The sequence below is a fragment of the Diceros bicornis genome, chromosome 17 (genome assembly GCF_020826845.1).
Source record: "Diceros bicornis minor isolate mBicDic1 chromosome 17, mDicBic1.mat.cur, whole genome shotgun sequence".
Taxonomy (NCBI): domain Eukaryota; kingdom Metazoa; phylum Chordata; class Mammalia; order Perissodactyla; family Rhinocerotidae; genus Diceros; species Diceros bicornis.
Genome location: NC_080756.1, coordinates 55,154,525 through 55,182,512, shown reverse-complemented (window position 1 = coordinate 55,182,512; position 27,988 = coordinate 55,154,525). Strand labels below are relative to the sequence as shown.

The window sequence follows — 27,988 nt, the reverse complement described above, 5'->3', positions numbered from 1 at the left end:
ACTAGGGGGGCTGGGGACGGGGGGCTGGAGTCCGAGTCTAGGCCCCGCCCCTCCCTCGGCGGCGCCGCCGGGCTTTCCGGCTCCTGCGCTGTGATTGGCCTGTTTCTGCAGCGAGCGTCGCGATTGGCCCCCTTGCGGCCGTTGAGTTTTGAACTCCTGTTTGCGGTTTTGCCCGCGCGGCGCGGGGCTCTGAGACGGGTTTTTGCCTCCGCCTGCCGGGGATTGGCCGGTTTCTCTGCCTTCTTGAGTGCTGCCTAACTGATTGGTGCGCACTGTGCACCCCGTGTTTTCTCGTTTGTTTCAGCCCCACAACCCGAATCGGAGGAACGGAGGGTGAGGTTCTCGGGTAAGGTGTGATGTTAGTGGGGAGCGGGGAATGAAGGGCCGGGAAGATCGGGTCCGGGGCAGTGGGCCGCGGTGGTAGCAGCGTGCGAGAGGCAGGCGGTCTGGTGGATGTATCCTTGCGGAACGATGTGGTAGAAACAGGATGTCTGGCATCTGCAGCGGAATTGGGGCAAATCGCTTAAACCTTTCTTAGCCTCGATTTCCTTATCTGTAAATTGGCTTGTATTATTTTGCATTCCATGAGATTGGAGTTTGGAGAATTAGATCAGATATGATATATTCAAATAGCCCAGCAAAATCTGGCGAAGAGTAAACAAGCAGTAAGTGTTAATACCCTCCCATCTGGAGCCAGGAAACCCACTAGCCCGTGCTGGGCCGCTGTTCTGGCCTCAGGTGAGACATTCTATACTTAAGTTTTGCCCATAAAAACAGAAATAATAATGCTAACTTAACGCATTGGTATGCCACTTTACAGTTCTTTAAACACTTTCATACCCCTTGACTCATTTGATCCTCAAAGCAACTTTGTAAAGTAATCAAAGATTAGTAATCCTGTCTTACAGATGAGGCCCAGGGGGTTAAGTGACATGACCAAGTGGCTGAGTTGCAACTAGAAATTAGATTCTACTCCAGGGTCCATCTCACATCCTCTAAGATAATGTTATCAGCTTGATGTAAGACTGAAAAAGCATTATATGTTGGAAGAGGGGGTGAAATAATGGGACCAGGTAAAAAGGCCTTAAATACAGACCCTGACCTGTTGGCTGTCTGGTTTCCAGCCAGGTGAGCCAGTGGGAGAAGGATGTCTCCCCAACTGTTTGAGTTCCGTCTGCCCTTATCCCCGGAGGAATTGTTGAAAAGTGGAGGAGTGAATCAGTATGTTGTTCAAGAGGTACTGTCCATCAGAAATCTTCCCTCACAGCTTAGAGGTAAGACTCCATAGCTGCCGCTGTGCCTAGCACTTCAGAACAACCCTCCCACATGTAATTTATCGTCTCTCTGTTCCACTACACCACTAAGCTCCATGAGGGCAAGGAACGTCTTTCCTATTCCGTACTGTTTTCACCCTAGCACTGTGTACAGGAAGAGTACACTCATTGACTACCTTCTCTCAGTTGTTCAGTAAACAGTCTTGGTGTATATGGTTACTTTTGGGGTGAAAAATTATTTTAGATCTTTATCTCTTACCATATGCCAAAATAAAGTCCTGGTGGATTTAAGAATTATAGGAGAAGATAGCTTTCTCAGAATGTCTGGGACTTGACCTGACCTGTTTCAGGTAACACTTTTTTGGAGTCTAGATCTCTTGTTTCCAAGAGTGTTCAATAATCCAAAAAAACATAATGTATATGTACAGCTGGAACACTGTACAGTATATGTACAATGCAATTACCTGTTGAAACCTATAGATGACCCAGAACAGTTTATGCATTATCAGCAAGACCTGTAATGTCACTGTACTTATTGGAAATGGTCTTGTATCCGTTAGGTTGCTTTGGAGGGGTACATAGAGTAGAGACTAAGACTCTGGAGCCAAGCTGCCTGAAGTTGAATCCTGGCTCTACCACTCTGACCTTGGACAAGTTACTTATTCTCTTTGTCTCGGTTTCTTTATCTGTAAAGACAGGGATAATAACCTACTGCATTTATTATCTGCTACAACAAGAAGGGGTGGTTAATGCAGCAGCTTGATAATATAACTCCAGCTTGTCTCTTGGCCGTCCCATCATGATTGCCAGGTGGCAGCTCTTTGCTCTCATGTCCAGAGGTAGAAAAGGGGATTTCCTATCTTGTTCTTTTTCCTTTCTTCTTTCTCTTTTTAAAACTTTACCAGAAGCCTCCCAACCAGAATTGGATCATGTGCCTATTTCCCTAACTAATTACTGGTAAGGGAAATAGAATTACCCAGATTGGCTAAATTGATCAAGATTATTACCTAGGAGCCTCCCCAAACCTGGGCATATCACCATTTGGTAAGCAAGGAACAAGCTGGAGTGTGGAGGTTGACTGATGGGTGGCCAGCCAACAATGTCCATAGATAAACTGTTCTCTCCATGTTGTGTGGATATGTGTATCACCAATTGCACATGCTGTACAAGATAGCAAACTCTTGTTCAGTTATTATAATGCATTATTTTTTTAAATGGATGATCACTCTCTTTAAGAGTTCTTTTTTTGACAATTGCTTTGCTTTTGGTGTTTAGAACCCTAAATACAAATTCTACTATAAATATACAAGATAAAATCTAATTTGTGCAACAAGTATTTACTAATGATATGCTATTTGCCAGGCAGTGTTCTAGGCACTGGAGATACAACAGTAAACAAAACAGACAAGATGACGAAGTTCTTTCTCTCAAGGCTCTCACCAAGTAATTAATAAATATGGAATATGTCAGATGGTTGTTTAAGTGCTAAGGAGAAAAATAAATCAAGATAAAAAGGATACAGTGTGCCAGGGTAGGGACTGGCATTTTATGTTGGATGATTAGAGAAGGCTTGCTGATAGGTGACATTTAAGCAGAGACCTTAAAAGTGAAGACTGTGCAGATTCTCAAGGAATGGCATTCCAAGCAGACAGAAGAGCAGTGCCAAGGCCTGAGATGGGAAAGTGCCAGTATGGTTGGAGTGGAGGAGGCTAGGAAAAAAAGAGGTCAGGTGGGAAGTGGTGCAGATTATTCTAGAGTCTTGTTCCTCAAAGTGTGGTCTTCAGACCAGCAGCCTTAGAATCATGATTTAGGAGCTTATTAGAAGTGCAGGATTGGGCCGGCCCCGTGGTTTAGCGTTTAGGTGAATGCACTCCGCTGCTGGCGGCCCTGGTTCGTATCCCGGGCGCGAACCGACACACTGCTTCTCTGGCCATGCTGAGGCTGTGTCCCACATACAGCAACTAGAAGGATGTTCAGCTATGACATACAACTATCTACTGGACCTTTGGGGAAAAAAATAAAATTAAAAAAAAAAAAAAGAAGTGCAGGATGAAGACCCACCCCAGAACTACTGAATTAGAAAATCCATATTTTAAGGTAATTCGGATGCACACTTAAGTTGGAGAAGCTCTGATCTAGAGCCTGATAGGTCATGGTGACCGCTTTAGCTCCAGTGTGAGTGAATTTGAAAGCCGTTGGGTTTTCAGCACCGAATGACATGGTGTGATGTTTTAAAAGTATCCCTGTCTACTGAGTTGAGCAGAGACTAGGAGGGGCAAGGGAAGAAGCGGGGAGACCAATTAAGAGACTAATACAATAATACCAGGTAGCTTGACTGAGGTGATAGCAGCAGAGGTGATCATAAAATATATTCTGAATATATGTGAAAGTAGAGCCAACAAGATTATTGATGGATTGAATTTATAGGGTTGGAGAAAGAAGAATCTAGGATTACAAGGCTTTTTGACTTGAGCAACTAGAAGAATGGAGTTGTTGTTTGCTGCGATGGGGTAGACTATGAGAGGAGCAGGTTTAGACTGTAGGTTAGATGATTGTAGAGTGCAGGGGAGAGGTGCCAGCTGAAGATAAGAATTTGGGGTTTAATATTCAGTGTGTGGAAGGCATTTAAAGCTGTGAGATTGGAGTGAATGTAGATGGAGAAGAGAAGCGATTTGAAGATGTAAGACCTGAGACAGTCCAACATTTAGAGACTGGGAAGATGAAAAAGAACCAGTAGAGGAAACTAAGGACCAGTCACTGAGGCAAAAAGTGAACCAAAGAGCTAAATGGAAGGCAAATTAAGAGAACATTTCAAAAAGGAAAGGAGAGATCAACTGGAAGTTAATACTGGACTTAGCAATGTGGCGATTGCTGGTAACCTTGATAGAAACTGTTTCAGAGGCGTGCTGGGGACAAAAGCCTGATTGGAATAGGTTTATGAGACAATGGGAGGAGAAAGATTAGGGATGGTGAGCTTAGATACCTGTTGTTTTGCTTTAAGGAGAAGCAGAGAAATGGGGTGGTAGCTAGAGGGGGAAGTAGAGTCAAGGGAAAATTTTTGTGGTAAGCTAAGCAGCATTACGTGTGTATATGCTGAATAGGAATGGTCAGAGAGAGGGAAAAGCTGATGATGCTGGAGGGAGAAGGAACAATTGTTGGAGCAATATCCTTTAGTAGGTAAGAGTATGTGATCTAGTGCACAGGGAGAGGAGATTCTTTTATTAGTAAATAGTGAATAGGTGATATGACCTCAGCAGTGGAAATACTATACATAGAAAATAAACTGAAAAAATTAGCCAAGTGTTAACAGTGCTTGTTTCTTTCTTTTCCTTTTTTTTTTTTTTTTTTTTGTATTTTATGAGAGCATGGACAGTTTATCCATAGTAGCAAAAGAGAAGGCAGAGTATATGGGCACAGATGCCGGTAGTGTGGGAAAATATAGAGCTTGGGGCAGTTGGAAGTTCTCTTCTGTCTAGTTCTATTTTCTCAGTGAGATAAGAAGTGAAGCCTTTAACTGAGGGTGAGTTGGGGAAGAAGGTCTTGATGTTATCAGCAGAGGAAAGGTGTGAAATAATTGCCTAGAGGAAAGTGAATAGGCCTGGGAATTTGTAATAGGCTTACCAGGAAATACTAAGGGCCCACTCGAGGTTAGTAGTCATGAGTTTAAAGGGAGAATGGTCAGCATGGTTGTGTGTCTTTTTCAAGCCATTTTTATTTGTGTGGTTATGTGAATGGAGTAAGCAGTCAACTGGATTTAATCCAGGTTTGCCAGGGGAGCAAATGTGTTGTTAATTAGTGGAAAAAATTAGATATATGAGGGGCCAGCCCTGTGGCGGAGTGGTTAAGTGCATGCTCTCCGCTGCTGGCACCCCGGTTCAGATCCCGACCGCACACCCACTCGCCGCTTCTCAGGCCATGCTGTGGCGGCGTCCCACAGAAAGTGGAGCAAGATGGGCACAGGTGTTATCCCAGGGCCAGTCTTGCTCAGCAAAAAGGAGGATTGCCATGGATGTTAGCTTAGGGCTGATCTTCCTCACAAAATAAATTAGAAATATCATAATGTCTAACAATAGAGGAATAGTAAGTTAATTAAGATATGTACACTCCATGGAATGTTATGCTACCATTAACAATTGTTTACAAAGCTTTTATAATATCCTTATTGTAATACAGATTTTAAAAAGCAGAACACACAGAAAATAGACTGAAAAAAATTAGCCAAATGTTAACAGTGCTTATTTCTTTTTCTTTTCCGTTTTTCTGTATTTTCCAGATTACAGGAGGTTTGTAACAGTGGTAAATAGCTTACATATACTGAGTTACATTTTGTGCTAAGTATTGTTCTGACTGCTTCCCATGGATTACCTCACTTAATCTTTACCAAAAAATTCTGGAAAGCCTTATGAGGTATGATCTGTTATTACTCCCAATTTACAGAAGAGGAAACTGAGACTTAGGAGGCTAGGTAGCTTGGCCTAGTAAATGTTCAAACCAAATGTAAACCTAAAGCAGTATGACTCTAGACCAGATCAATGGGCAATGCTTCAGAGACCTAAAGAGGAACATGGACCGAGAGAATCATTCATTGTAATAAAAAATAGGTAATTGATAATCTTTGAGAGAACACTTGTTGGGTTGGACAATCTCAGAAACTAGATTTCAGGAAATTGAGAGAAAGATTAGACAAAATTTAAAAGGGATATGATAGCAAGGTCAAATGAAAGGCAGTGAGCATTTTTGTTTGTTTTAAGAAGGGAGACCTGAGCACGTTGGCAGGATAAGAGCAGTTCCTGGAGAGGATAAAACCAAAGGTGAAAGGGGAGATACATTTTTGGGGCAGTGGGGCAGGTTAGCTTTAGAGGAGAAAATCTCTTCACTTGAGACTGAAGCTAAGAATGGGAAGATGTTAGCAGAATAATTTGTTGCTAGGAAGGCAGGATAACGTGAGGGAGCCATGCTTTGGGTCTCATTCTTTTTGGTAAAGTAGAAAGCAGTCATGTACTAAAGGGGAAGAGGCAAAGGGTAAGAAGAGCATAAAAAAAGAAACGAACATGCTATGAGTGTACTGCTAGGGAGTCAGTAGGACTTGAAGGAATAAAATAGCTTGTTAAAAATCGTGGAGGACCAGGTTGTAGTTGGACAGCGTAACGCTATAACAGATCAGGTCAGCGCCAACAGTGATCATGGAGTACAAGGTTCAAGCTTTACTTGCCAGGCAAACCAACCTGGTATTGCAGAAAGGAAGAATTTGCTTGAATTCTTTCCCTCACAGAAAGAGCTAGGTATACAACTTTAGTTAGATAATTCAAAAATTATCTAACTCCTGTACTGCCTGGCTGCTCTTGCATGTTGTAAGACATAATTAGACTACTCCTCTTTATACTGAAGTTTTTTTTGTTTGTTTTTTTTGGGGTTTTTTTGTGAGGAATATCAGCCCTGAGCTAACATCCGTGCTAATCCTCCTCTTTTTGCTGAGGAAGACTGGCTCTGAGCTAACATCTATTGCCAATCCTCCTCGTTTTTTTCCCCCAAAGCCCCAGTAGATAGTTGTATGTCATAGCTGCACATCCTGCTAGTTGCTGTATGTGGAACACGGCCTCAGCATGGCCGGAGAAGCGGTGCGTTGGTGCGTGCCCAGGATCCGAACCCGGGCCGCCAGTAGCGGAGCGCGCGCACTTAACCACTAAGCCACGGGGCCGGCCCTATACTGAAGTTTTTATCTAGAAGCAGTACAGCCAGGATGAAAAGACCACTGAGTTTGAGAATTAGAAGATGCTTGGTTTTCAAAATGTAATATAAGTAGTAACAAATGAACCTAAATGTATTGCAAATGTTTGACATAATCCGCAGTAAAGGCGTGGGGAAGAAAAGAACTAACCTAAGCATCTTTGAGAAGCAACATTTTGACTATATACTGTATACAAAAGAACTTTACACAATTATTGTAAGCTAGTTAGTAAATTTATTTTTTACAGGGATGTGGATTAGCAATGCTGAACTGCTTTTTTATGTGTATACTAGGATTAAGCAAATACACAAATGAACTCATGTTTTTGAATATATACACAGAAATAAAAATAGATACAGAGGTGTGTATGTTTGTGTGTACATGTGTGTGTGTGTGTGTGTGTTCAGACATGTTTTTCTCTCCTGAGAAGGCCTAAAAGCAATGATAATCCAATAGCAGTGAGTCTAACTAGTGCCTAGAATTGGTTTCTACATACTGTTCTCCATAAAAGGAACCAGGACTCCTTTGAGAATGTTGATTGCAGGACAGGGCCAGGGAAAGTACAAGGTGAGCTGGAACATCTTGTGGTACAAGAAAGTAAGTGCACAAGTGAAGGGAGCATGTCAGAAGGACACAGGCCAAGTTGAAGAGCTCCCAGTGGTCAAGTATGGGACAATTTGAGCAACAAAATAAATAGTAATAGGAATGGATTAAAACACAGAATAAAAGAAATATCCATGAGTCCATTTTGATATAAATAAATAAACGAGAGGAAAGGGAGTACTCATCCTTACAGTGGCATTCCTCTTAGTAAGTGTAGAAGGAATGATGGAGATAGAAAAATCACCCGTCAGTAAACACTGCAGTAATAATCATGGCAGGCAAGAATCCTCAATAGATGCTTAAGGTAGTGGGCAAAATGTGATGAGATATCGGCGTAGTTTCAAAGTATCTACCCACAAAATACTTATTAACTGCAGAGGGGAAAAGAGTAACTTTACAGTGGAGACACCTGGCAAACACTACCAGGTGATCAAAGTTGACATCACCAGTAATGAGGCATGGACATCGTGTACTTCCTGGTGTGATCCCTCAGAAGGACCCCACCTCCTTTCCACGGTAATCTTGCCAAAAGTGCATAACCTCATTCTGATCCTGAGAAAATATCAGACAAACCCAAATTACAGGACGTTCTACAGAATAACTGGCTAAAAAGTGTCAAGATCACGAAAGACAAAGAGTGGAGGAGACTAAGGGGACATGACAACTAAATGCATTGTGGTAACGTGGATGGGATCCTGGACCAGAAGAAGGTCATAAATATAACAGCTGGCAAAATTCAAATAAGGTCTGTAGATTAGTTAATAGCATTAAATTAATTAATGTTAATTTCTTGGTTTAGAATAGATCCTTATACTATGCTTATATAAGATGTTAACATTATCTGGGTGACAAGTACAGGAACTCTGTACTGTTTCTGGCCACTTCTGTAATTTCAAAATTGAAAAAAAAAAGATCCTGAGTTGGTGTTCACTACTAACTACTATAAGTTGGACAAGTCACATAACTACTCTGACACTTAATTTCTTTTCCCATAAAATAGGCATAATACTGTCTGGTTTATTTAACTCAGAGATGTGGTGAAATCCAAGTATGGCTTTAATTGTAAAACAGGACAAAATGTAAGATATTGTTGTTATAATAGGTTTCACTGATGTGAATTCTTCGTCTTGAGATTCTACCAATAAAAGCAGTTAACTCCATTTTCTGCCATGAATAGAATTTGCCAAAAAAGCATCTCCCCTCTGTATTAATTAGTTTCTTTCATCTTTATAGCATTTCAGGCTGCCTTCCGAGCTCAGGGGCCCCTGGCTATACTGGAGCATTTTGATACTGTCTACAGCATTCTACAGTAAGTGAAATACCTGGCTGGTACTTTAAAAAGAACGGGTGGCTATTTGCCCCAACTTTGCATGTTAGTCTTGAAATTCCAGATTATAGGTTCACTAATAATTGGTTCCGAGTGCTGATATCTCCACTGATGAGCATTACCCCAATTTGCCACTGGGTTATTCAGTTGAGCAATTTCACATGTATTTTTAAGCATTAGATTCTTCAGGTTGGATCTGATCTGTTAGAACGGGCTCTGCAGTGTCTTGTCTCACCCCCACACTTTCTTTCCCTCATAGTCACTTTCGAAGTATAGATCCTGGCCTCAAGGAAGACACTCTGGAATTCCTGATAAAAGGTGTTTATGGGTCAGGGGGAAGGGGATGGAAGGTGTTTGTTTGTTTATTGTCTCCTACATTTTATCAGCCACATGATGATATCAAGGCTGTAGTGATTCAGTTGGTTTGGCTAAGCCTGGGGACCTTTGACCTGTTAAGGTCTGTAATCTTGGTGGGCAATACAGAGTTATGTTTGTTCGCTGTAAGGGCAGACCAACAAGAAATTCTTCCTACTTTTGAATTACCTCTCTTTAATAGAGGTGATTTTTCCAGTTGCCAGGGAGAACTTCTGGTAACTAGAGTGAGAGAGTGGGGACAGGGCGTGTCAGGGTATGGGGTTAGGGGTCCCAAAGGACTTAGCTTATATTATGGCCACTGAGAGATGAAACACAGATCTTTGGTAATCTGATGGCTGCGAGTGCTGGGTGTTTTGAAGTTGGGATATATGAGGAAAGTGAACAAAACCAACTCCAGATTCTGCCCCTTGCAGTGGTATCCCGCCACTCCCAGGAACTTCCTGCTGTCCTGGATGACACAACTTTGAGTGTATCCGATAGAAGCGCCCACCTAAATGCCCTCAAAATGAACTGCTATGCTCTGATCCGCCTCTTGGAATCCTTTGAGACCATGAGCAGCCAGACAAGTCTTGTGGACCTGGGCCTTGGTGGGAAGGTAATTTGGAGTTCCTGGTTCAGTTATTAAGTGCCTGGAGGGATGAGGGAATTGCTGGGAAAGAAGGGAATCTAGTGAGTCTGAGAATCCTGTCTGCCCATATTTAAGGTTTATGAGGAAGCATGCAAAAGTATCCCAACATATCCTTCCCTGACAAGCAGCTCTTTTATATTTTGCAACTTGTAACACTTCTGTATTACCTTCTACCTGGTCTTGATACTGGATACTTTGGACACTCAGACTGGCAGATCTTGACCCTCTTTGTTTCCTTCTGTTTTTCTAAATGTATACGTGAACTTTGTTTAGGGTAGGAAATCTCGGGCCAAGGCAGCCCATGGCTTTGACTGGGAAGAAGAGAGACAACCAATTCTTCAGCTTTTAACACAGTTGCTCCAGTTGGAGATTCGTCACCTGTGGAACCACTCAGTAATTGAAGAGGAATTTGTCAGGTGGGTAGTTAAGATGGCTGCAGATAATACTGAACTGTGAGGAATGAGGACTCTGTTGCTGAATATGCCTTTTAAATACTTCATTTCATGCCTCAGTTCTCTGTAATACATAGAAGTATACTCATAACATTGAGTTGTTAGGAAGTAGATAATGAAATGTTAGAAACTGCTGTGAATTTCTCATCTCTAATACCCATTTATTCATTCATGAAATAATGTTTACTGAGAATCTCCTAGGTGCGTGGCTGGTATCATTATAGCCACTGGAAACAAAGTTTCTGCCCTCTTAGAGTTTACATTATAGAGCAGAAGAGAATTTTTAAAATAAGTAAAATATATAGTATGTTTTATGGTTTATTACTGTGGAGAAAATAGAGGAGGGGATGGGAAGTTTGATGGAAGAAAATTGTAATTTTATTCTTTATTTTTATTGAGGTCACATTGGTTTGTAACATTATATAAATTTCAGGTATATATCATCATATTTCAACTTCTGTATAGACTGCATCATGTTCACCACCAAGAGTCTAGTTTCTGACTGTCACCATACATATGTGCCTCTTTACCTCTTTCGCCCTCCTCCTCTGGTAACCAGCAATCTGTTCTCTGTATCTGTTTGTTTATCTTCCACATATGAGTGAAGTCATACAGTAATTGTCTTTCTCCATCTGATTTTATTTCACTTAGCATAATAGCCTTAAGGTCCATCTATGTTGTTGCAAGTGGCATGATTTTATCTTTTTGTATGGCTGAATAGTATTTCTTTGCATATATATAATATCACATCTTCTTTACCCATTCATCCATTGATGGGCACTTAGGTTGCTTCCAAGTCTTGGCTGTTGTGAATATTGCTTAAATCAACATAGGAGTGCATATATCTTTTCAAATTAGTGTTATGTTCTTTGGATAAATACCCAGAAGTGGAATAGCTGGATCATATGGTATTTCTATTTTTATTTATTTATTTTTTTTGTGAAGGAGACTATCCCTGAGCTAACATCCGTTGCCAATCCTCCTCTTTGTGCTGAGGAAGCTTGGCCCTGGGCTAACATCCATGCCCATCTTCCTCTACTTTATATGTGGGACACCTGCCACAGCATGGCTTGATAAGCGGTGCATAGGTTTGTACCCAGGATCTAAACCTGCGAACCCCAGGCTGCTGAAGTAGAGCACATGAACTTAACCACTATGCCACCAGGCCGGCCCCCATTTTTTAATTTTTTGAAAAATCTCCATACTGTTTTCCGTAGTGGCTGCACCAGTTTGCATTCCCACCAGTAGTATATGAGGGTTGAGGGTTGTGATTTTAAATCAGCTGTTCTCACAAGACCTCTTTGTGACAGTGACATTTGAGCAAAGACCCAGAGGAGGTAATGAGAGCCATGAGAATATCTGGAAGCAGAGCAAGAGCAAGGAAAGGAAACAGCAAGTGCAAAGACCCTGAGGAGGAAGTGTGTCCGGTGTGTACAAGTAATAGCAATGAGGCCAGAGAGACGGCAGCTGAGACAGGGTGGGAGGGATAGGCTGTGAGGTCAGGGGGGCAGTGGGGAGCCATACTGTGCAGATCATTATGGTGACTTTGGCATTTTCTCAGAGTGAAATGGGGCATCTGAAGGGTTCTGAGCAGGACAGTGAGGTGGTCTGACTTGCACTTTTACAGCATCATCCTGGCTGTGGAGACTATGGAGAGAAAAGAGGGAAGTGGGAAACTAGTTAGGAGGCTGTTGCAATAACTTGGGCAAGACATTGATGGTAGCTTAGAGCAAAGAGTGGCAGTGGAGATGGGAGAAATGGTTGGATTCTGTACTTTTTTTTTCTTAAGCTAGAGCTTACAGGATGAGCTGATGAGTGTGTGTGAGGTTTGAGGGAGAGTGCAGTCAAGTATGACTCACCCAGGGTTTGGGCCTAAACATTTGGAAGAGTGGAGTTGCTAATAACTGAAATATGGGGAAGGCTGTGGGGACGTGTTTTGGGGGGACAGTTCTGTTTGGACATGCAGAGTTTGATGTGCTTATTAGACATCCAGGCAATGTTGTCAGATTCAGATGGTGAATGTGCAAATTGGGGGTACAGGAGAGAGGTCTGGTCTAGAGGTACCTATTTGGGACTAGAATGTATTTATATAAATGGTATTTATAGCATGAGACTGAATGAGATTACTAAGTCAGTAAGTGTAGCTAGAAGAGAGCAGAAATTCAAGGACTGTACCCTGGGGCACTCCAGCATTAAGAGGGTGAGGAGATGAAGAGGAACCAGCCAAAGAAACTAAGAAGGGACACTGGCATCCTGGAAGCCAAATGAAGCATGTTTCAAGGAGAAAGGGGTGATCGACCATGTCATATGCAGCTGAAAAGTCAATTAAGATGAGCTCTGCGGGGCCGGCCCCGTGGCTTAGCGGTTAAGTGTGCACGCTCCGCTACTGGCGGCCCGGGTTCGGATCCCGGGTGTGCACCGACGCACTGCTTCTCCGGCCATGCTGAGGCCACGTCCCACATAGAGCAACTAGAAAGATGTGCAGCTATGACATACAACTATCTACTGGGGCTTTGGGGGAAAAATAAATAAATAAAAATTAAAAAAAAAAAAAAAGATGAGCTCTGCCTTGGGCCAGCCCAGTGGCGTAGTGGTTGAGTTCAGCACACTCCACTTTGGCGGCCCAGGGTTCGTGGGTTCAGATCCTGGGCACCGACCTACACACCACTTGTCAAGCCATGCTGTGGCGGCATCCCACATACAAAGTAGAGGAAGATTGGCACAGATGTTGGCTCAGGGCCAATCTTCCTCACCCAAAGGGGGTAAAAAAGATGAGGACTGCATTGACCACTCTATTAACAATGAGAAGTCATTGGTAACTTTGTCCAGTATTTTATCATATATATATTCAGTGTCTGTATAGGCATAACAACTAGTTGAACATTGATAATCTTGAAGGACTGAGTACCTATCTGGGGTTGGCAAAGCAAAGCAACTTGGTGTAGAAGGTGATAAAATGAAGAAAACTTTGGGGACAGTAGAGATAGAATGAATGAGGCAGGGCCCCAGTATAATTGAGTCCAGATAGCTGATTCCATCATCTCACTCTCTTCGTTTCTCAGTTTGGTTACTGGCTGCTGCTACCGCCTCCTGGAGAACCCCACCATTAGTCACCAGAAGAACCGCCCCACCCGGGAAGCCATCACACGCCTGCTAGGGGTAGCCTTGACACGTTATAACCATATGCTCAGTAAGTGAGCCCTCTGCTTTGGCCCACCTATTTCATTTTGCTGGTAATTTCTGATGTTTAGTACTTCCGCAGGTGCCACTGTGAAGATCATTCAGATGCTGCAGCACTTTGAACACCTGGCATCTGTACTGGTAGCGGCCGTGAGTCTATGGGCAACTGATTATGGAATGAAGAGCATAGTGGGAGAGATTGTAAGGTGACTCCTCCTTTAAGTTTCTAATTCTCATTTCCTTCAGGGAAAAGATAAAGAAAGATTGGAAATATTCTCTGTGCAACACTAGATTCCTTCAGATACTAGATACCAGTCTTACCGTCCCTTACTGGGAACTGAATAATTGAGTTACCTTGCTATGCCTGTGTTTTTTTCCCTGTGTAGAGAGATTGGACAGAAGTGTCCCCAGGAGCTGAGTCGGGACCCTTCAGGGGCAAAGGGCTTTGCAGCCTTCCTGACAGAACTAGCAGAACGCATCCCAGCCATCCTGATGTCCAGCATGTGCATTTTGATAGATCATCTGGATGGAGAGGTAGGTGGTCCCCTGGGGATCTCAGGTTTTTCTGGAGGTTTTAAGTCTATTGTTGAATGGCTGTTTCTTAACAAGAAGGTAGCTTTCACATGAAGTCAAGTTGGCTAAGCTTATCACTGGCAATTCCTTCCTGTAGAGAAGTAGATGAAGTTTATTGAATAAAGAGCCGTTTAGGGGCCGGCCCAGTGGTGCAAGCGGTGAAGTGCGTACGCTCCGCTGCGGCGGCCCAGGGTTCGCCGATTCGGATCCCGGGAGTGCACCAATGCACTGCTTGGCAAGCCATGCTGTGCGGCGTCCCATATAAAGTGGAGGAAGGGGCCGGCCCCGTGGCTTAGCGGTTAAGTGCGTGCGCTCCACTGCTGGCGGCCAAGGTTTGGATCCCGGGCGCTCACCGATGCACCACTTCTCTGGCCATGCTGAGGCCACGTCCCACATACAGCAACTAGAAGGATGTGCAGCTATGACATACAACTATCTACTGGGGCTTTGGGGGAAAAAACAAATAAATAAATAAAATTATTAAAGGGGAGGAAGATGGGCAAGGATGTTAGCCCAGGGCCAGTCTTGCTCATCAAAAAAAGAGGAGGATTGGCAGATGTTAGCACAGGGCTGATCTCCTCACACACACACACACACAAAAAAGAGCCGTTTATTAATCCATTTCAATATCACATTGGTTTTATCAGGTCTGGTGGGGGAGACAATAGTGCCACAGCTGAAATCTGATGAGAGGGCCTCAGCTGTGATTCTGAGTCCCATCCGTTCCTCAGGATGAAGGCTCTTCCTACCATCTGGCTCACCTTGCTTTCCCCAAACAATGAGCGTCCTCAAATCAACTCATGTCGTCTCGCTCAATTCTCCCTCATCCCTGAAGGCTAACCTGGCTGCTTCCCAAACAGATGCAGAGCACTCCTAGGTGAATATCAAGGACAAAGACAGTCTACTCGTTAGTCTAATTTACTTGAACTTCTTGTGCAAGACCCCATTCTCTGGCTCTTGGCCTGGCAAAAACTCCAAACCCTATTCTCCATCAGATTCTGTCATGGACTTGCTTGTCACCCTAGGGCTGATTTCTGTTTCTCTGTGTCTCATTCTCTGTCAGTAAAATGTGGGAAGGAGATGTTTATTAGTAGGGATCAAAGGCCTTGAGACCTCAGATGAAAGATAATTAATGCTTTTCAAATGTGCATTGGTGGGTAGATGTGATTTCACATTCAGCTCCCACCATGGTTACCTGGGTGAGGTTTATGGGGAAAAATTGTTTTGGGCTCTTATTTATTTTATCCCTATATTCTCTAAGCAAACAAGGCCCCCCTGAGATTCAGCTTTTTCCGGTGACCTTGGGGGTGAATACTTAGGCATTTGACCAGAGAAAGTCATAGTTAAGACAAGAAAGCTTACCTTAACTAAAGGCCTTGCCCCTTCTGTGTGCCTGGACAGGCACAAGAGTTTAAGGAAAGGAGAGAGAGTATTGGAGTGCAGAGGCTCATACCGACTTGATTTCTCTCTCTTAGAATTACATGATGCGCAATGCTGTGCTAGCAGCCATGGCAGAGATGGTACTGCAGGTTCTGAAAGGTGATCAGCTGGAGGAAGCAGCCCGAGACACGAGAGATCAGTTCTTGGACACCTTGCAAGCCCATGGCCACGATGTCAACTCCTTTGTGCGGAGCCGTGTTTTGCAACTCTTCACCCGAATCGTCCAGCAGAAGGTGAACAACCTTCTAGATGATAAAGACATGTGGTACCCCTCTATGTACAGGCCAAAGAAAAGGGAATCCAATGTTGAAGAAAAATATCTGTTGCAAAGAAGAGTCTAGAACTCAGGTTGTTCCTACCAGTAATAAAGATTTTCCTCTACCAAGGACAAGGATGCCTCGCTCCATTTAAGAACTATACTGTCTTAACTACTACAAAGAGTACTCAACTATTTTATATCCCATAGAAAAGTTTCTTTAGAATGAGTGGGAAGCTCATTCAGAGTTTACTTCAAGATCATCTTGAGCAGAATGGATGAGGTGGGATGTGAGCTGATCCTTCTCTTCCTGCCCCACATAGGCTCTCCCCCTGACACGTTTCCAGGCAGTCGTGGCCTTAGCAGTGGGACGTCTGGCAGACAAGTCAGTGCTAGTATGTAAAAATGCCATCCAGCTGCTGGCCAGTTTTCTCGCCAATAATCCCTTTTCCTGCAAGGTAAGTAGGTTTGGTTCACCCAAGTCATTAAATGGAAACAGGGGTGAAGTTATGTGACTTGGTGACCCTGATGTGCATTTTACCTGATAGCTTAGTGATACTGACCTTGCTGGACCACTGCAGAAGGAAACCCAGAAATTACAAGAGATGAGGGCCCAGAGGCGAACGGCAGCCACCTGTGAGTAGTTACTGCATAGGAGTCCTCCCCCACCAGCCGCCTCCCTGCAGTCAGTCTCAGTGAGACTTTCTCATTCAGCTGCAGTGCTGGACCCAGAGGAGGAGTGGGAAGCCATGCTGCCGGAGCTGGAGTCCACCCTGCAGCAGCTGCTCAAGCTTCCCCAGGAGGAAGAGGAGATTCCTGAGGAAATTGCTAATACAGAGACCCCTGAGGAGGTGAAAGGACGCATCCGGCGGTTGCTTGCCAAAGCTAGTTACAAGTATGTGAAAGAGTGACGTGTTCTCTAATGACCTGTTTAGATTTAGAGTCAACCTTTGAGAAACAATATTTCTTTAAAATGAACTGCACTTTGGGCCTGCCCCCACCAGATGATGGTGGGTGTTTTCGTTGTAGTTATGGTCCGAACACCAGATTTATGCATAGTCCACAGTTAAGCATGTTTTTCTACTTCTACACGTGTTTAAAGAAACTACTAAAACAACTAAATGTAAACAATATTAGATTGTAATTAAATATGACAAAAGTCCTCCTTTATTTGAAGGAGAATGCCTGTAAGTATAATTCTAGTCGTGTAAGCTTAAGTAAGTTACTTAAATTTTCTGGGCCTCGGTTTCATTACCTGTAAAATAAGAAATTGATTGGATCATGTGATCTCTAATGGCTTTCTAATTCTAAATTCTGTGAAAAAGTAAAATAAAAAATAAGTTCTGTGAGCTAATATCAACCTTGCTTAATCCTACTTTAATCTTTAAATCAACCTAGTATGAAGCCTGATCTTAGAGAAAAGATTTCTCCCAGTGTTTTTGTGACTCTAGAACTTCAGAGCAGCTTGGCAACAAAAGCCGTTACAGCTGTCAACAGGTGTTCTTAAATCTCAGCCACAAATTATTTGTTTACTTCTTACCTAATTAGGCTGTTCAAAAAGGCTGAAGAGAAGGTGGCTCATTGGCTAACTCCCTTATGTCTCTCTTTGCTAAAGCATGAAGAGAGACTGTAGTTTTATAACTGCCTGTTCTTTCTCTAAGCATTCTAGTATTTTGTCCTATCAGTTAGGAAAAGGCTTCTTCTCATGTTAAAGATGTCAACTCCTCCTTCAGAAATCCTCAACAATCTATGCTAGGTTAAATTCTTAGTAACTGAGGTTTTGGCTTCCAATTACCAATTTAGACATATGTTAAAACAAAACTTGTTAAAATAACTTTTTTAATGGTTTAACTTTAAAAACAGGTTTTTTTAAAAGGAGAAATCTAATTTAAAAAAATTAAGACAGTACACTCACATGGTACAAAATTTTAAATTACAAAAAGGACATGCCATGAAAAATCCCTTCCAAATGTGTTTTTTCCCAGGCACTTAGTTCCCTGTCCCACAGGGAAGCAGCAATAGTAGTTTATTGAGTGTCCTTTAAAAGATAACCTATAGATGTACAGACAAACGTGTGCTTTGTTTTCCCCCTTTTTACGCAAGTGATAGAATTCTCTACCCACTGATCTACCACCTTGCTTTTTTCACTTAACTGTGTATCTCAGTATTATTTAATATTTATATATAAATAGCTGCTTCATTATTTTTTTATAGCTTGTAGAATCCCATTGTATAGATGTACTGTAAATTAACCAGTTATTGAAAGTTTATTTTTTCCAGACTTTCACTTAGCAAAGTTTTTAAACAAATGTTTGGAGTAGGTTTGTGACTTTTTTAATTTAAAAAGCCTTATTTGAGTTTCTTGAAGACTGTCATAAAGCCTCGTCACTTCAGAAATAGGAGAAGTGTTTTGAGCTCCACCCCTTAGTGTAGGTGCTTTTCAACTTTTTCTTTGGGGCAGTGGGTCTGGGTTTTTGGTGGCATCATGAGGTAGGCTCCCTTACAGGAGGCTGTAGTAACGCTCGCATAGGTGCCAAATGGTGACAGGTTTATGCTCTTTCAGACGGGCCATCATTCTCACTCGAGAAGCCATAGGCCACTTCCAGAAGTCTGAACCCTTCAGTCAAATGGACCCAGAGGAGTCAAAGACCAGGTTCCTGAATCTCTTGGGAACTATCTTCAAAGGTAATTGCTTTCCTTCTTCAGTCACCAGATAAAACATTTCAGCTAGTACTTCTGGACCATTTACTTTATGCCAGACACTGGCAAGCAGAATCTGGTGCTGAAAGAGGCCAGAGGGGAGTTGCCTATGCTTCTGCTCCTGAATGGAAGCAGCCCATGGGCCTAAGATTGATAGTCACAGGATGTGAAAGGGTGTTTCCAAACCCTAGAGGACTTTAGGATTCTTTGAGAAGTGAATTAAGATATTTCAGAATAGGTTCTAAATTTATACCTTCCTATTGTGGAAAGAAATATCCAGGGATGTTTATAGCTGTTGGATTTCCCCATATACCCCTGAACAAAACCCATCCTGTGATCCTCTAACTCCTAGGCCCAGCAGCTTCCACACAGGAGAAGACTCCCCAGGGGTCTGCAGAGAACATGGGACCAGGACAGACTGACTGTAGAGACAAGCCCAATGTGTCAGAGCCTGAGAAATCCAGGGAAAAAGATGAACTGGTGAAGCAGGAGATGCTGGTGCAGTATCTGCAGGATGCCTATAGCTTCTCTCGGAAGATTACAGAGGCCATTGGCATCATCAGCAAGATGATGTATGAAAATACCACCACAGGTATGCCAAGTCCCTTTCTGTAAGGACTGGGTCTTGGGGTTGGAAAAACCAGTCTTGTCCCTATTTTATTGATACCTGTCCTTTAAAAGTCAGGGATTCTGTATTTTCGTTTGCTTTGTATTGCCGCATGGAGCTTATATATTTTAACACATATAGTATCTCATGATAGGGCATTATAGGAAGAGTTGACATTCTCAGGGAAAATGAGGCAGGCCTCCACTTGCGTGTTGCTACGTTAAGAAAGGTTCTATCTCTGAGTATTGGGGCAGTTTTGCCAAGCAGATGAGTAACATTTGTGTCTGTCCTTTCAGTGGTACAGGAGGTGATTGAATTCTTTGTGATGGTGTTCCAATTTGGGGTACCTCAGGCCCTGTTTGGGGTGCGCCACATGCTGCCTCTTATCTGGTCTAAGGAGCCTGGTGTCCGGGAAGCTGTGCTTAATGCCTACCGCCAACTTTACCTCAACCCCAAAGGGGACTCTGCCAGGTATGCGATGTACTTTTGCCTTTGCTGACTTTTCTGAGGTCAATGTTCTAGTCTCCTGAAAGAATGGGGAGACATCCTTCTAGAGCAGTTCTAAATCCATAGGCGGGTCTGTAATGGGGCTGAGGGTGGGGCTGAATTTCCAGTGAAGCCCATCCTACCCAGTTATTTGAAACCGTGGTAGGATTAGCTCTAATAACCTCTTTACCAGGTTCAGTTTAACAATCTTTGAATGACCCCCAATCTCTGCTCCACCCACAGAGCCAAGGCCCAGGCTTTGATTCACAATCTCTCTTTGCTGCTAGTGGATGCCTCAGCCCGAACCATTCAGTGTCTTGAGGAAATTGTAAGTCTCCTCACTTCTTCTCCCTTGAGTCATTCAACAAGTATTAGTGAGTGACTGCTGTGTGTTCGACAGTTTACTCAACCCAATAAGGAAGTATAAGATCATTTGCTTTAAAGTTCCCAACTTAAAAGGAAGCAACAGTCTACTTGGTAGCTGTAGAACATTGTCTATTTGTAGAACAATGCAGCAGACAGATAATTACATGCCAGAATCAGTGGCACAGGTGATGGTTAGAGTAGCAATGGTAATATAGCCATGATAACACTTAGCATATGCCAGGCACTGTTCTCAGCACTTATATGAGCTTGTTTAACCCTCACAGCCACCCTGTGAGGTAACGTTCTGATCGCCTACATTTTACAGTGAGGAAGCTGAGGCACAGAGAGCTGGAGGAGCTTGGCTGGTTACAGCTAGTTAGTGGCGAAGTTTGAGGTTCAGTCAGGCAGTAAGAGTTCCAGAAAACATACTCTTAACTTGTGTGTTATGTTGACGAACACAGAGTGGGAAAGAGAGGGGTGTGTGTGGGAACGGTCAAGGAAGCTTCCTGAACGTGGTAGGGCTTAGGTTGGCTCTTGAGGAGTAGGATTTAGAGAATTAAAGAAAGGAGGGAAAGCCAAGAAAGAACAATGCCTATGTTATAGAATGAGGAAGACTGTGTTCTGGCTCAAAACTGTTATCTGGAAAAGATAATAAAGGTGGGAATATAGGTTAAACTAGATTGTGAAGGTCCCTGGATGCCTTTCAAGCATCTGGGACTTGAACCTTGTTAGGGACCCCAGCATTTTAGTGAGGCAGATCTGCTCTGAAGCATTTGGATATGGGGACCGACGGTGGAGGTGGTGCTGACCACCAGCTTCCACTGGGAGGAGTGCTGCTGCGAGCCCCATTTCTCTCCTGCTGGTGGCAATGGGCCTGAGACCTCATAGGCTGCCAGTCAGCAGCCCCCACAGCAGGCAAAGGAGCACTATTTCTAAGTGATGAGCAGGGGTGTGGCATGATGGAATAGGTGTCTGGGAGACCGATTCAGCAGTTGCATATAGGCTGGGTGGAGAAGAGGCTAGGAACAGGGAGGTCCCTGGAGGCTGCTGTAGGTGTGCAATGACAAGGGGCTGGACTCGGGGGTGGGAGGAAAAACTATAGAATTGCACTTAATGGAAGACAAATTTTAAACGAAGAAGAGGTAGGACTAAGTGAGACAAAAACATTAGTTGACTGAAGTTTCAAGCATATGTGACTAAGAGGGTGTTGGTGCTGTTGGCAACATGACAAGGCAAGGAAGGATGGTGGCTTCCAGTTTAGACATGTTGAGTTTACGGTAACAGCAAGAAAACCTACTAGAAATCTCCAGAATGCAGTCAGCACTATAGATGCACATGGAACTCCACAAGGTCAGTTTGAATATGTCATCTTAGTAAATGTCATTTGGAAGGCAGGCGAGTAGAAAAGCAGCAGAGACGGAAGAACCTCCCCAAGCCCCTGCTGTACGTTTTGAGCCGCCTCGTCCCTTTTTCATTCCTAAGTTTGCTTTTACCCACTTCAGGTTCTCAATATTCTCTTCAGAGAAGTGGACCAAGGAGCAGGGGAGTTGTTATTGTTTGGCCTGAGCCCTTTCTCTTTTCTCTTCAGCTCTGTGAGTTTGTGCAGAAGGATGAATTGAGACCAGCAGTGACCCAGCTGCTGTGGGAGCGGGCAACCGAGAAGGTCGCGTGCTCTCCTCTGGAGCGCTGTTCCTCCATCATGCTTCTTGGGATGATGGCACGGTGAGGCTCAGGTCCAGACCGGCAGGAGGATGAGAGAGGAAAGGAAGGGTCTGAGAAGGGTCCCTTTCCTTCAGTAATAGCAGTCAGGCCCAGCTGAGCTCTGCAGCTGAGTTGGCTACCTAAATGGAAAATAAAATAGTGATAGTACCAGCCCCACTGCCTACCAGAAATAGTGGTACTCAGCAAGAGGGATCCAAGGGGCCAGCCCTGTGTCAGAGCCTCTCTAGTGCTCCACAGTTCTCGAAACCCTGCCATTGGGTGCTGACACTTTCCCTGTGGCATTGTCCCCCACACAGAGGTCTGTCCATGACTAGCTTTAACTCGCTGGCTTCCTTCCCCAGAGGAAAACCAGAAATTGTGGGAAGCAATTTAGACACACTGGTGAGCATAGGGCTGGAGGAGAAGCTTCCACAGGACTATAGGCTGGCCCAGCAGGTGTGCCATGCCATTGCCAACATCTCTGACAGGAGAAAGGTATGTGGGGTGGCTACACTCAAACTAAGGAGAGTGGGGGTCCTCTTATCCACCCTCAACACACACTCACATTCTATCTATCCTGTTCCCCACAGCCTTCTCTGGGCAAACGTCACCCACCCTTCCGGCTGCCTCAGGAACACAGGTTGTTTGAGCGACTGCGGGATATGGTCACAAAAGGTGAGCTCTCACGAAGGGCCTTGAGCAGAATCGTGTCCTTGTCTGCAGTGGGCAACTTCTCCCCTCTTCTATGCAGGCTTTGTCCATTCAGACCCACTCTGGATCCCATTCAAAGAGGTGGCAGTGACCCTCATTTACCAACTGGCAGAGGGCCCTGAGGGGATCTGTGCCCAAATATTGCAGGGCTGTGCAAAGCAGGCCCAGGAGAAGCTGGAGGAGAAGAGCAGCACCCAGGAGGACCTGAGTAAGTGGGCAAGAGGGGCGACGGGCCCCATGGGCCAGCCAGCTTCTGCTGCTTTCCCTGCCGGGCCAGAAGCCACTGCCACCACACTTCCTATCTCATTTTGGTCCAGTCACACCACCATCCTCCCACCCTGTCTCCTGCTTTTTCACTAGTTTGTGTAGCACACAAGCGAGGGGAAGATCAGTAAACACAGGATGCAGGGTCCTGTGACACTTGCTTATGTCTTTTCTCCCTGCCTTCCCTCTCGCCCTCCTCCAGAGGACACCCCCATGCTCCCCACTTTCCTGTTGATGAACCTGCTGTCCCTGGCTGGGGATGTGGCCCTGCAGCAGCTGGTACATTTGGAACAGGCTGTGAGTGGAGAGCTCTGTCGGCGCCGAGTCCTTCGGGAGGAACAGGAGCATAAGACTAAAAATCCAAAGGAGAAGGTGAATGGGAGTGCCTGGGCGTTTGGGTTCATGTCCTACTCATTTCCCAGATTTGTTCCATGACCTCTGGTCATTCACATTTCCTTCTGGGGATCTCTGCATCTCTCATATTAAATGAAATGAAGAGGACACTGCCTCCTTGCTGCTACTACTGTGGGAAAGATTAGTGAGAACAAAGATGGAACAGTCTGTCCATGGTCACCTGAGGAAGGAAAGTTTTATGTAAATACAGAGCATCAAGTTAGGACCTCAGCATAAAATACAGGCTCTGCCTGGGGCAGTGTTGTTAGAACATGCACGCACCCACCCCGTTTCCCATCAGCCTTGGTCACCGGGCCTCCCACCTGATGGGGACCTCTGTTCTCTCTATTAGAGGCAGTGATGTCTTGCAGACAAATAAGGCACAGAGCCTTCCAGCAGTGGGATACAGTCTGACCTCTGTGACCTTGAACCATTGTCTGGCCTGATCCCTCTGTTTACAGTATACAGGAAATTATATGCTTCTATGAGGATGAGTTAAGAGATGTAGGAATATGCTTTGGTAATTTAAAAACAAATATAAGGGGGCCAGCCCCATGGCTTAGCGGTTAAGTGCACGCAGTCTGCTACTGGCGGCCCGGGTTCGGATCCCAGGCGCACACCGACACACCGCTTGTCCGGCCATGTTGAGGCGGCGTCCTACATACAGCAACTAGAAGGATGTGCAACTATGACATAGAACTATCTACTGGGGCTTTGGGGAGAAAAACGGAAAAAAAGGAGGAGGATTGGCAATAGATGTTAGCTCAGGGCCGGTCTTCCTCAGCAAAAAGAGGAGGATTAGCATGGATGTTAGCTCAGGGCTGATCTTCTTCACAAAAAATAAATATAGGGACCTAGTTCTTTTCCTGTTTAATGCAAGAGTCCTTCCTCTTACAGACACATTTGACAATTCTATGAATGGTTTTGCAGAATTACCTTTCCTCAGATCCTTTCAGGCAAAATGAAGTATAGGCTGGAATCAAAAATGTTGTCGCTGCACTTGAAACTAATATATTATGTGTCAGTTATACTTCAATTTAACAAAAAGTTGTCTCTGATCACCCATGATCTGTGGCTTCTTTCCCATTAGAACACAGGCTCTGAGACTACCATGGAGGAGGAGATGGGGCTGGTCGGGGCCACTGCTGACGATACAGAAGCAGAACTAATCCGTAGCATCTGTGAGATGGAACTGTTAGATGGTAAGAACTGCTAAGTGACCTTCTCCCCAACTGAGAGAGCCTGTTCCAAACCTAGAGTTGTTCTTCCACCAGGCAAACAGATACTGGCTGCCTTCGTTCCACTTCTGCTTAAAGTCTGCAACAACCCTGGCCTCTACAGCAACCCAGAGCTCTCTGTAGCTGCTTCACTTGCTCTGGGCAAGTTCTGCATGATCAGGTAAGCCCTGGGCTTGGTACTGCCTTCCCAAGGAGGATGGGGATGGTACGGATTTCCCTGATGATCCTCTCCTTGCCCCTAGTGCCACTTTCTGTGACTCCCAGCTTCGTCTTCTGTTCACCATGCTAGAAAAGTCCTCACTCCCCATTGTCCGGTCTAACCTCATGGTTGCTACTGGGGATCTGGCCATCCGCTTCCCCAACCTGGTGGACCCCTGGACACCTCATCTGTATGCTCGGTAAGTGATTCCGCACAGCACTTTAGCAGTCCCTGCCAGCTCTTCCCTGCCTGGGAGGCTGTAGTTAGGTCAATATGGGAATCACTAAAGCTGTATTCCTTGAACATCTACTTGATACTTGACCTGTCCAGGCCCTGGCTAAGGATGGCCCCAAAGGGCTTAATGCCACTGTCTAAAGCCTTGGCTACAAACTTGGCCTCTTTCCCCAATCCCAGCTTTCAACTCTAGACGGCTTTCTAACTGCTTCTAGAAAGGCACATGAAGAAGGAGTAATAGATCCCTACTGAGGGCTTTTCCTGCCAGTGTCCGGGTGAAGCCCACAGTTTTGGGCCCAGTAACTTGAGATTTTATTCCTAGCCTCCGGGACCCAGCTCAGCAAGTGCGGAAAACAGCAGGGCTGGTGATGAGCCTCCTGATCCTAAAGGACATGGTGAAGGTGAAGGGGCAGGTGAGCGAGATGGCTGTGCTGCTCATCGACCCCGTGCCTCATATTGCTGCCCTGGCGAAGAACTTCTTCAACGAGCTTTCCCACAAGGTGAGAGGCAGCGAGCAACTCGGGGCTTGCTGCTGAGGGAGGGACCATATAGGTCACCTCCTCTCTTTAACATGACTCTCTCTTACAGGGCAACGCCATCTATAATCTCCTTCCAGATATCATCAGCCGCCTGTCAGACCCTGAGGGAGGGGTGGAGGAAGAACCTTTCCACACCATCATGAAGTATAATTCCCTGGACCTTGGGGCACAGGCTTGGGAATCGGACAAACCTGTATTTGAATTCTAGCTCTGCTACTTTTTAGCTGTATAGCCTTCAGCAATAACTTAACCTCTCTGTGCCTATTCCTCCTATATAAATGAGACCAGTAATACTTGCCCCTTCATTCTTGAAAAGATTTAGTAGGGTAAAGTTCTAACATGGTGGTAGGCACATAGTAGTAATCACTAGATGGCAGCTGTTTTTGTTATAAATTTCCATTCACAGTGAAAATTCTTCAGGAGGGTACGAGAGGAATGGTGAGGCAGGCAGAAGATTCTTCTAAGGCAAAAAGATGACAGATGCTGGTGCTAGGAGAGGGTACAGGGTGGTCTTAATGATGGGGACAGAGCCGCCCTGGGAGATGGCACATCCACCTCTCCTCCTGCAGGCAGCTCCTCTCCTACATCACCAAGGACAAGCAGACTGAGACGCTGGTAGAGAAGTTGTGTCAGCGCTTCCGCACCGCCCGGTATGCCGCCCGCCTGCCTACAGGGTTCTCTGTGCTGAGAGGAGCCCCAAGGGCTGTGGGGGACGATGAGGAAGGATGGGCCTTTTCTTCCTGCATCTCGCTGCTCCTCACAAAGCCTTTTGCATCCACAGAACCGAACGGCAGTACCGGGACCTGGCCTACTGTGTGTCACAGCTGCCCCTCACAGAGCGAGGCCTCCGAAAGATGCTGGACAGTTTTGACTGCTTTGGAGATAAACTGTCGGATGAGTCCATCTTCAGTGCTTTTCTGTCGGTTGTGAGCAAGCTGCGGCGTGGGGCCAAGCCTGAGGGCAAGGTGAGCGCGCCTGCCGCATCCCAGTGCTGGTTCACACGGCTGGGGCTGGCAGCTGTGTTCTGAGGCTCTGGGAGCCACCCAGGGTGCTGCCTGACTCCTCCCAGCTTGATTGCAACCAAGTAACCACAGCGACCTGAGACCAGTCTTTCTGTCTCCAATTCCTGCTTCTTTGTTTCTTTATCTCTTTTTCTAATAGACTTTATTTTTTAGAGCAGCTTTAGGTTCAAAACAAAATTGAGTGGGAAGTATAGAGCTCCCTCATATGTCCCCTGCCCCCACACATGCACAGCCTCCCCCATTGTCAACTTCCCCCACCAGAGTGGCACATTTGTTACAATCGATGAGCCTACATTGGCACGTCATTAGCACCCAAAGTCCATAGTTTACACTGGAGTTCACTCCTGGTGTTGTATGTTCTGTGGATTTAGACAAACGTGTAATGACCTGTGTCCACCATATAGTATCAGACAGAATAGTTTCACTGCCCTAAAAATCCTCTGTACTCCCCCTGTTCATCCTTCCCTCCCCCAGCCCCTGGCAACCACTGATCTTCTTACTGTTGCAACGGTTTTGCCTTTTCCCAGAATGTCGTATAGTTGGAATCATACAGCATGTGCCCTTCTCGGATTGGGTTCTTTCACTTAGTAATGTATATTTAAGGTTCCTCCTTGTCTTTTCATGGCCTTGTTTCTTTTTAATCATAGAAATAACTATATTTCCAGGCCTGCTCTTACTCTCTTTTTCCCTCTAGGCTATACTAGATGAATTTGAGCAGAAGCTTCGGGCCTGTCACACCAGAGGGCTGGATGCAATAGAGGAACTTGAGAGTGGCCAGGGAGGTAGCCAGCGAGCCCCATCAGCCAGGAAACAATCCGCTGGTACGTGAGGCAGCCCCACGGGAGAGAGACCAGACCAGGCCCACTTCTTAGAGAGGCTCCTTTTTTTCTCTCTGTGGACTTATGCGTCTGCCTTTTCTAGCCTCTAGGCACCAGCATCTGGCTCCTGCAGCCTGGGACAATGACTTTGTCACACCTGAGCCCCGCCGTACTACCCGTCGGCATCCAAACACCCGGCAGCCAGTTTCAAAAAAGAAATCCAGAATTGTCTTCTCGAGTGATGAGTCCAGCGAGGAAGGTACAGTGCTCCCTCCTGGCCCAGCCCAGGAGGAACATAGCTTGGGGGGGGCTGGTTTGGTGGGGTCCTGCTGTGTAGAGTCTCCACCCGCTCGCTTGAGGGCGTTTTCCTCCCTGTGCAGGCGCAGTTCAGGTTTTATTTCTGCAGTGTGGGCTGGGGCTGTCCCATTTGTTCTCTGAGATCTCTTTTCACCATCTTTGTGACTCAGCTTTTTCTAATTCCTCCAATTCTTTGAATAGAGCTTTCAGCAGAGATGACAGAAGACGAGACACCCAAGAAAACAACCCCCATCCGCAGAGCATGGACTCGCAGGCACAGGTCCTAGGGGTCCTCTAGCCTGTTCCCATCCCTGCTGTGCAGGGAATCTTGTGGGTGACCTTGAATTCCATTCTCCTTGTAAAATACTGGTTTGCCTGTCTCCTTGTTTTTTTAATGCATAAGTGGTCTTTATAATGTGAGCCGTTTCTCTTACACTTGCCTGACTGAACCGAGTTGAGCTGCTTTCATGGGAATATATGTTTGCCAGTCTGCTTGTTTTCTAATGAATAAATGTTTTTATATACTTTTAGACATTTTTCCTAAGCGTTTCTTTGTTTCATCTTTCACATTAGCCCA

The 27,988-nt window shown here is 44.9% G+C and overlaps 1 protein-coding gene and 1 non-coding gene across 4 annotated transcripts; both read left to right on the top strand.

Annotated features, from left to right (window-relative positions):
• NCAPD2 (non-SMC condensin I complex subunit D2) lies at positions 1 to 27,941 on the top strand. Of its 3 annotated transcripts, none has more exons than XM_058558947.1 (32): positions 1 to 333; positions 1,125 to 1,274; positions 8,839 to 8,914; positions 9,192 to 9,250; positions 9,721 to 9,902; positions 10,209 to 10,351; positions 13,450 to 13,577; positions 13,650 to 13,773; positions 13,954 to 14,101; positions 15,616 to 15,813; positions 16,160 to 16,294; positions 16,385 to 16,472; positions 16,551 to 16,731; positions 18,400 to 18,521; positions 18,889 to 19,128; positions 19,440 to 19,614; positions 19,873 to 19,957; positions 21,584 to 21,717; positions 22,059 to 22,191; positions 22,287 to 22,371; positions 22,448 to 22,615; positions 22,874 to 23,043; positions 24,155 to 24,266; positions 24,339 to 24,462; positions 24,545 to 24,700; positions 25,058 to 25,235; positions 25,324 to 25,418; positions 25,844 to 25,924; positions 26,056 to 26,239; positions 26,991 to 27,117; positions 27,218 to 27,373; positions 27,613 to 27,941. In XM_058558947.1, exons 2-32 carry the CDS (start codon positions 1,148 to 1,150, stop codon positions 27,696 to 27,698), a joined length of 4,200 nt encoding a protein of 1,399 aa, XP_058414930.1. In that variant the 5' UTR covers positions 1 to 333; positions 1,125 to 1,147; the 3' UTR covers positions 27,699 to 27,941. The 3 variants fall into 3 exon arrangements, with proteins under 3 accessions (XP_058414930.1, XP_058414931.1, XP_058414929.1); XM_058558948.1 differs by having other exon boundaries at positions 1 to 346; positions 16,557 to 16,731; XM_058558946.1 differs by having other exon boundaries at positions 1 to 346.
• Positions 9,318 to 9,644, top strand: LOC131416600 (small nucleolar RNA U85). The gene has a single exon (XR_009222619.1). It is a non-coding gene; the product is annotated as a small nucleolar RNA U85 (small nucleolar RNA).
• Positions 27,942 to 27,988: the final 47 nt, after the last annotated feature.

Excerpts from the sequence above, each read along its gene's own strand:
- NCAPD2 (XM_058558947.1), top strand. The coding sequence starts at position 1,148 with ATGTCTCCCCAACTGTTTGAGTTCCGTCTGCCCTTATCCCCGGAGGAA. Across the intron at positions 19,615-19,872 it reads CCCAAAGGGGACTCTGCCAG|AGCCAAGGCCCAGGCTTTGA; the intron begins GTATGCGATGTA and ends CTCCACCCACAG. Across the intron at positions 27,374-27,612 it reads TGATGAGTCCAGCGAGGAAG|AGCTTTCAGCAGAGATGACA; the intron begins GTACAGTGCTCC and ends TTCTTTGAATAG.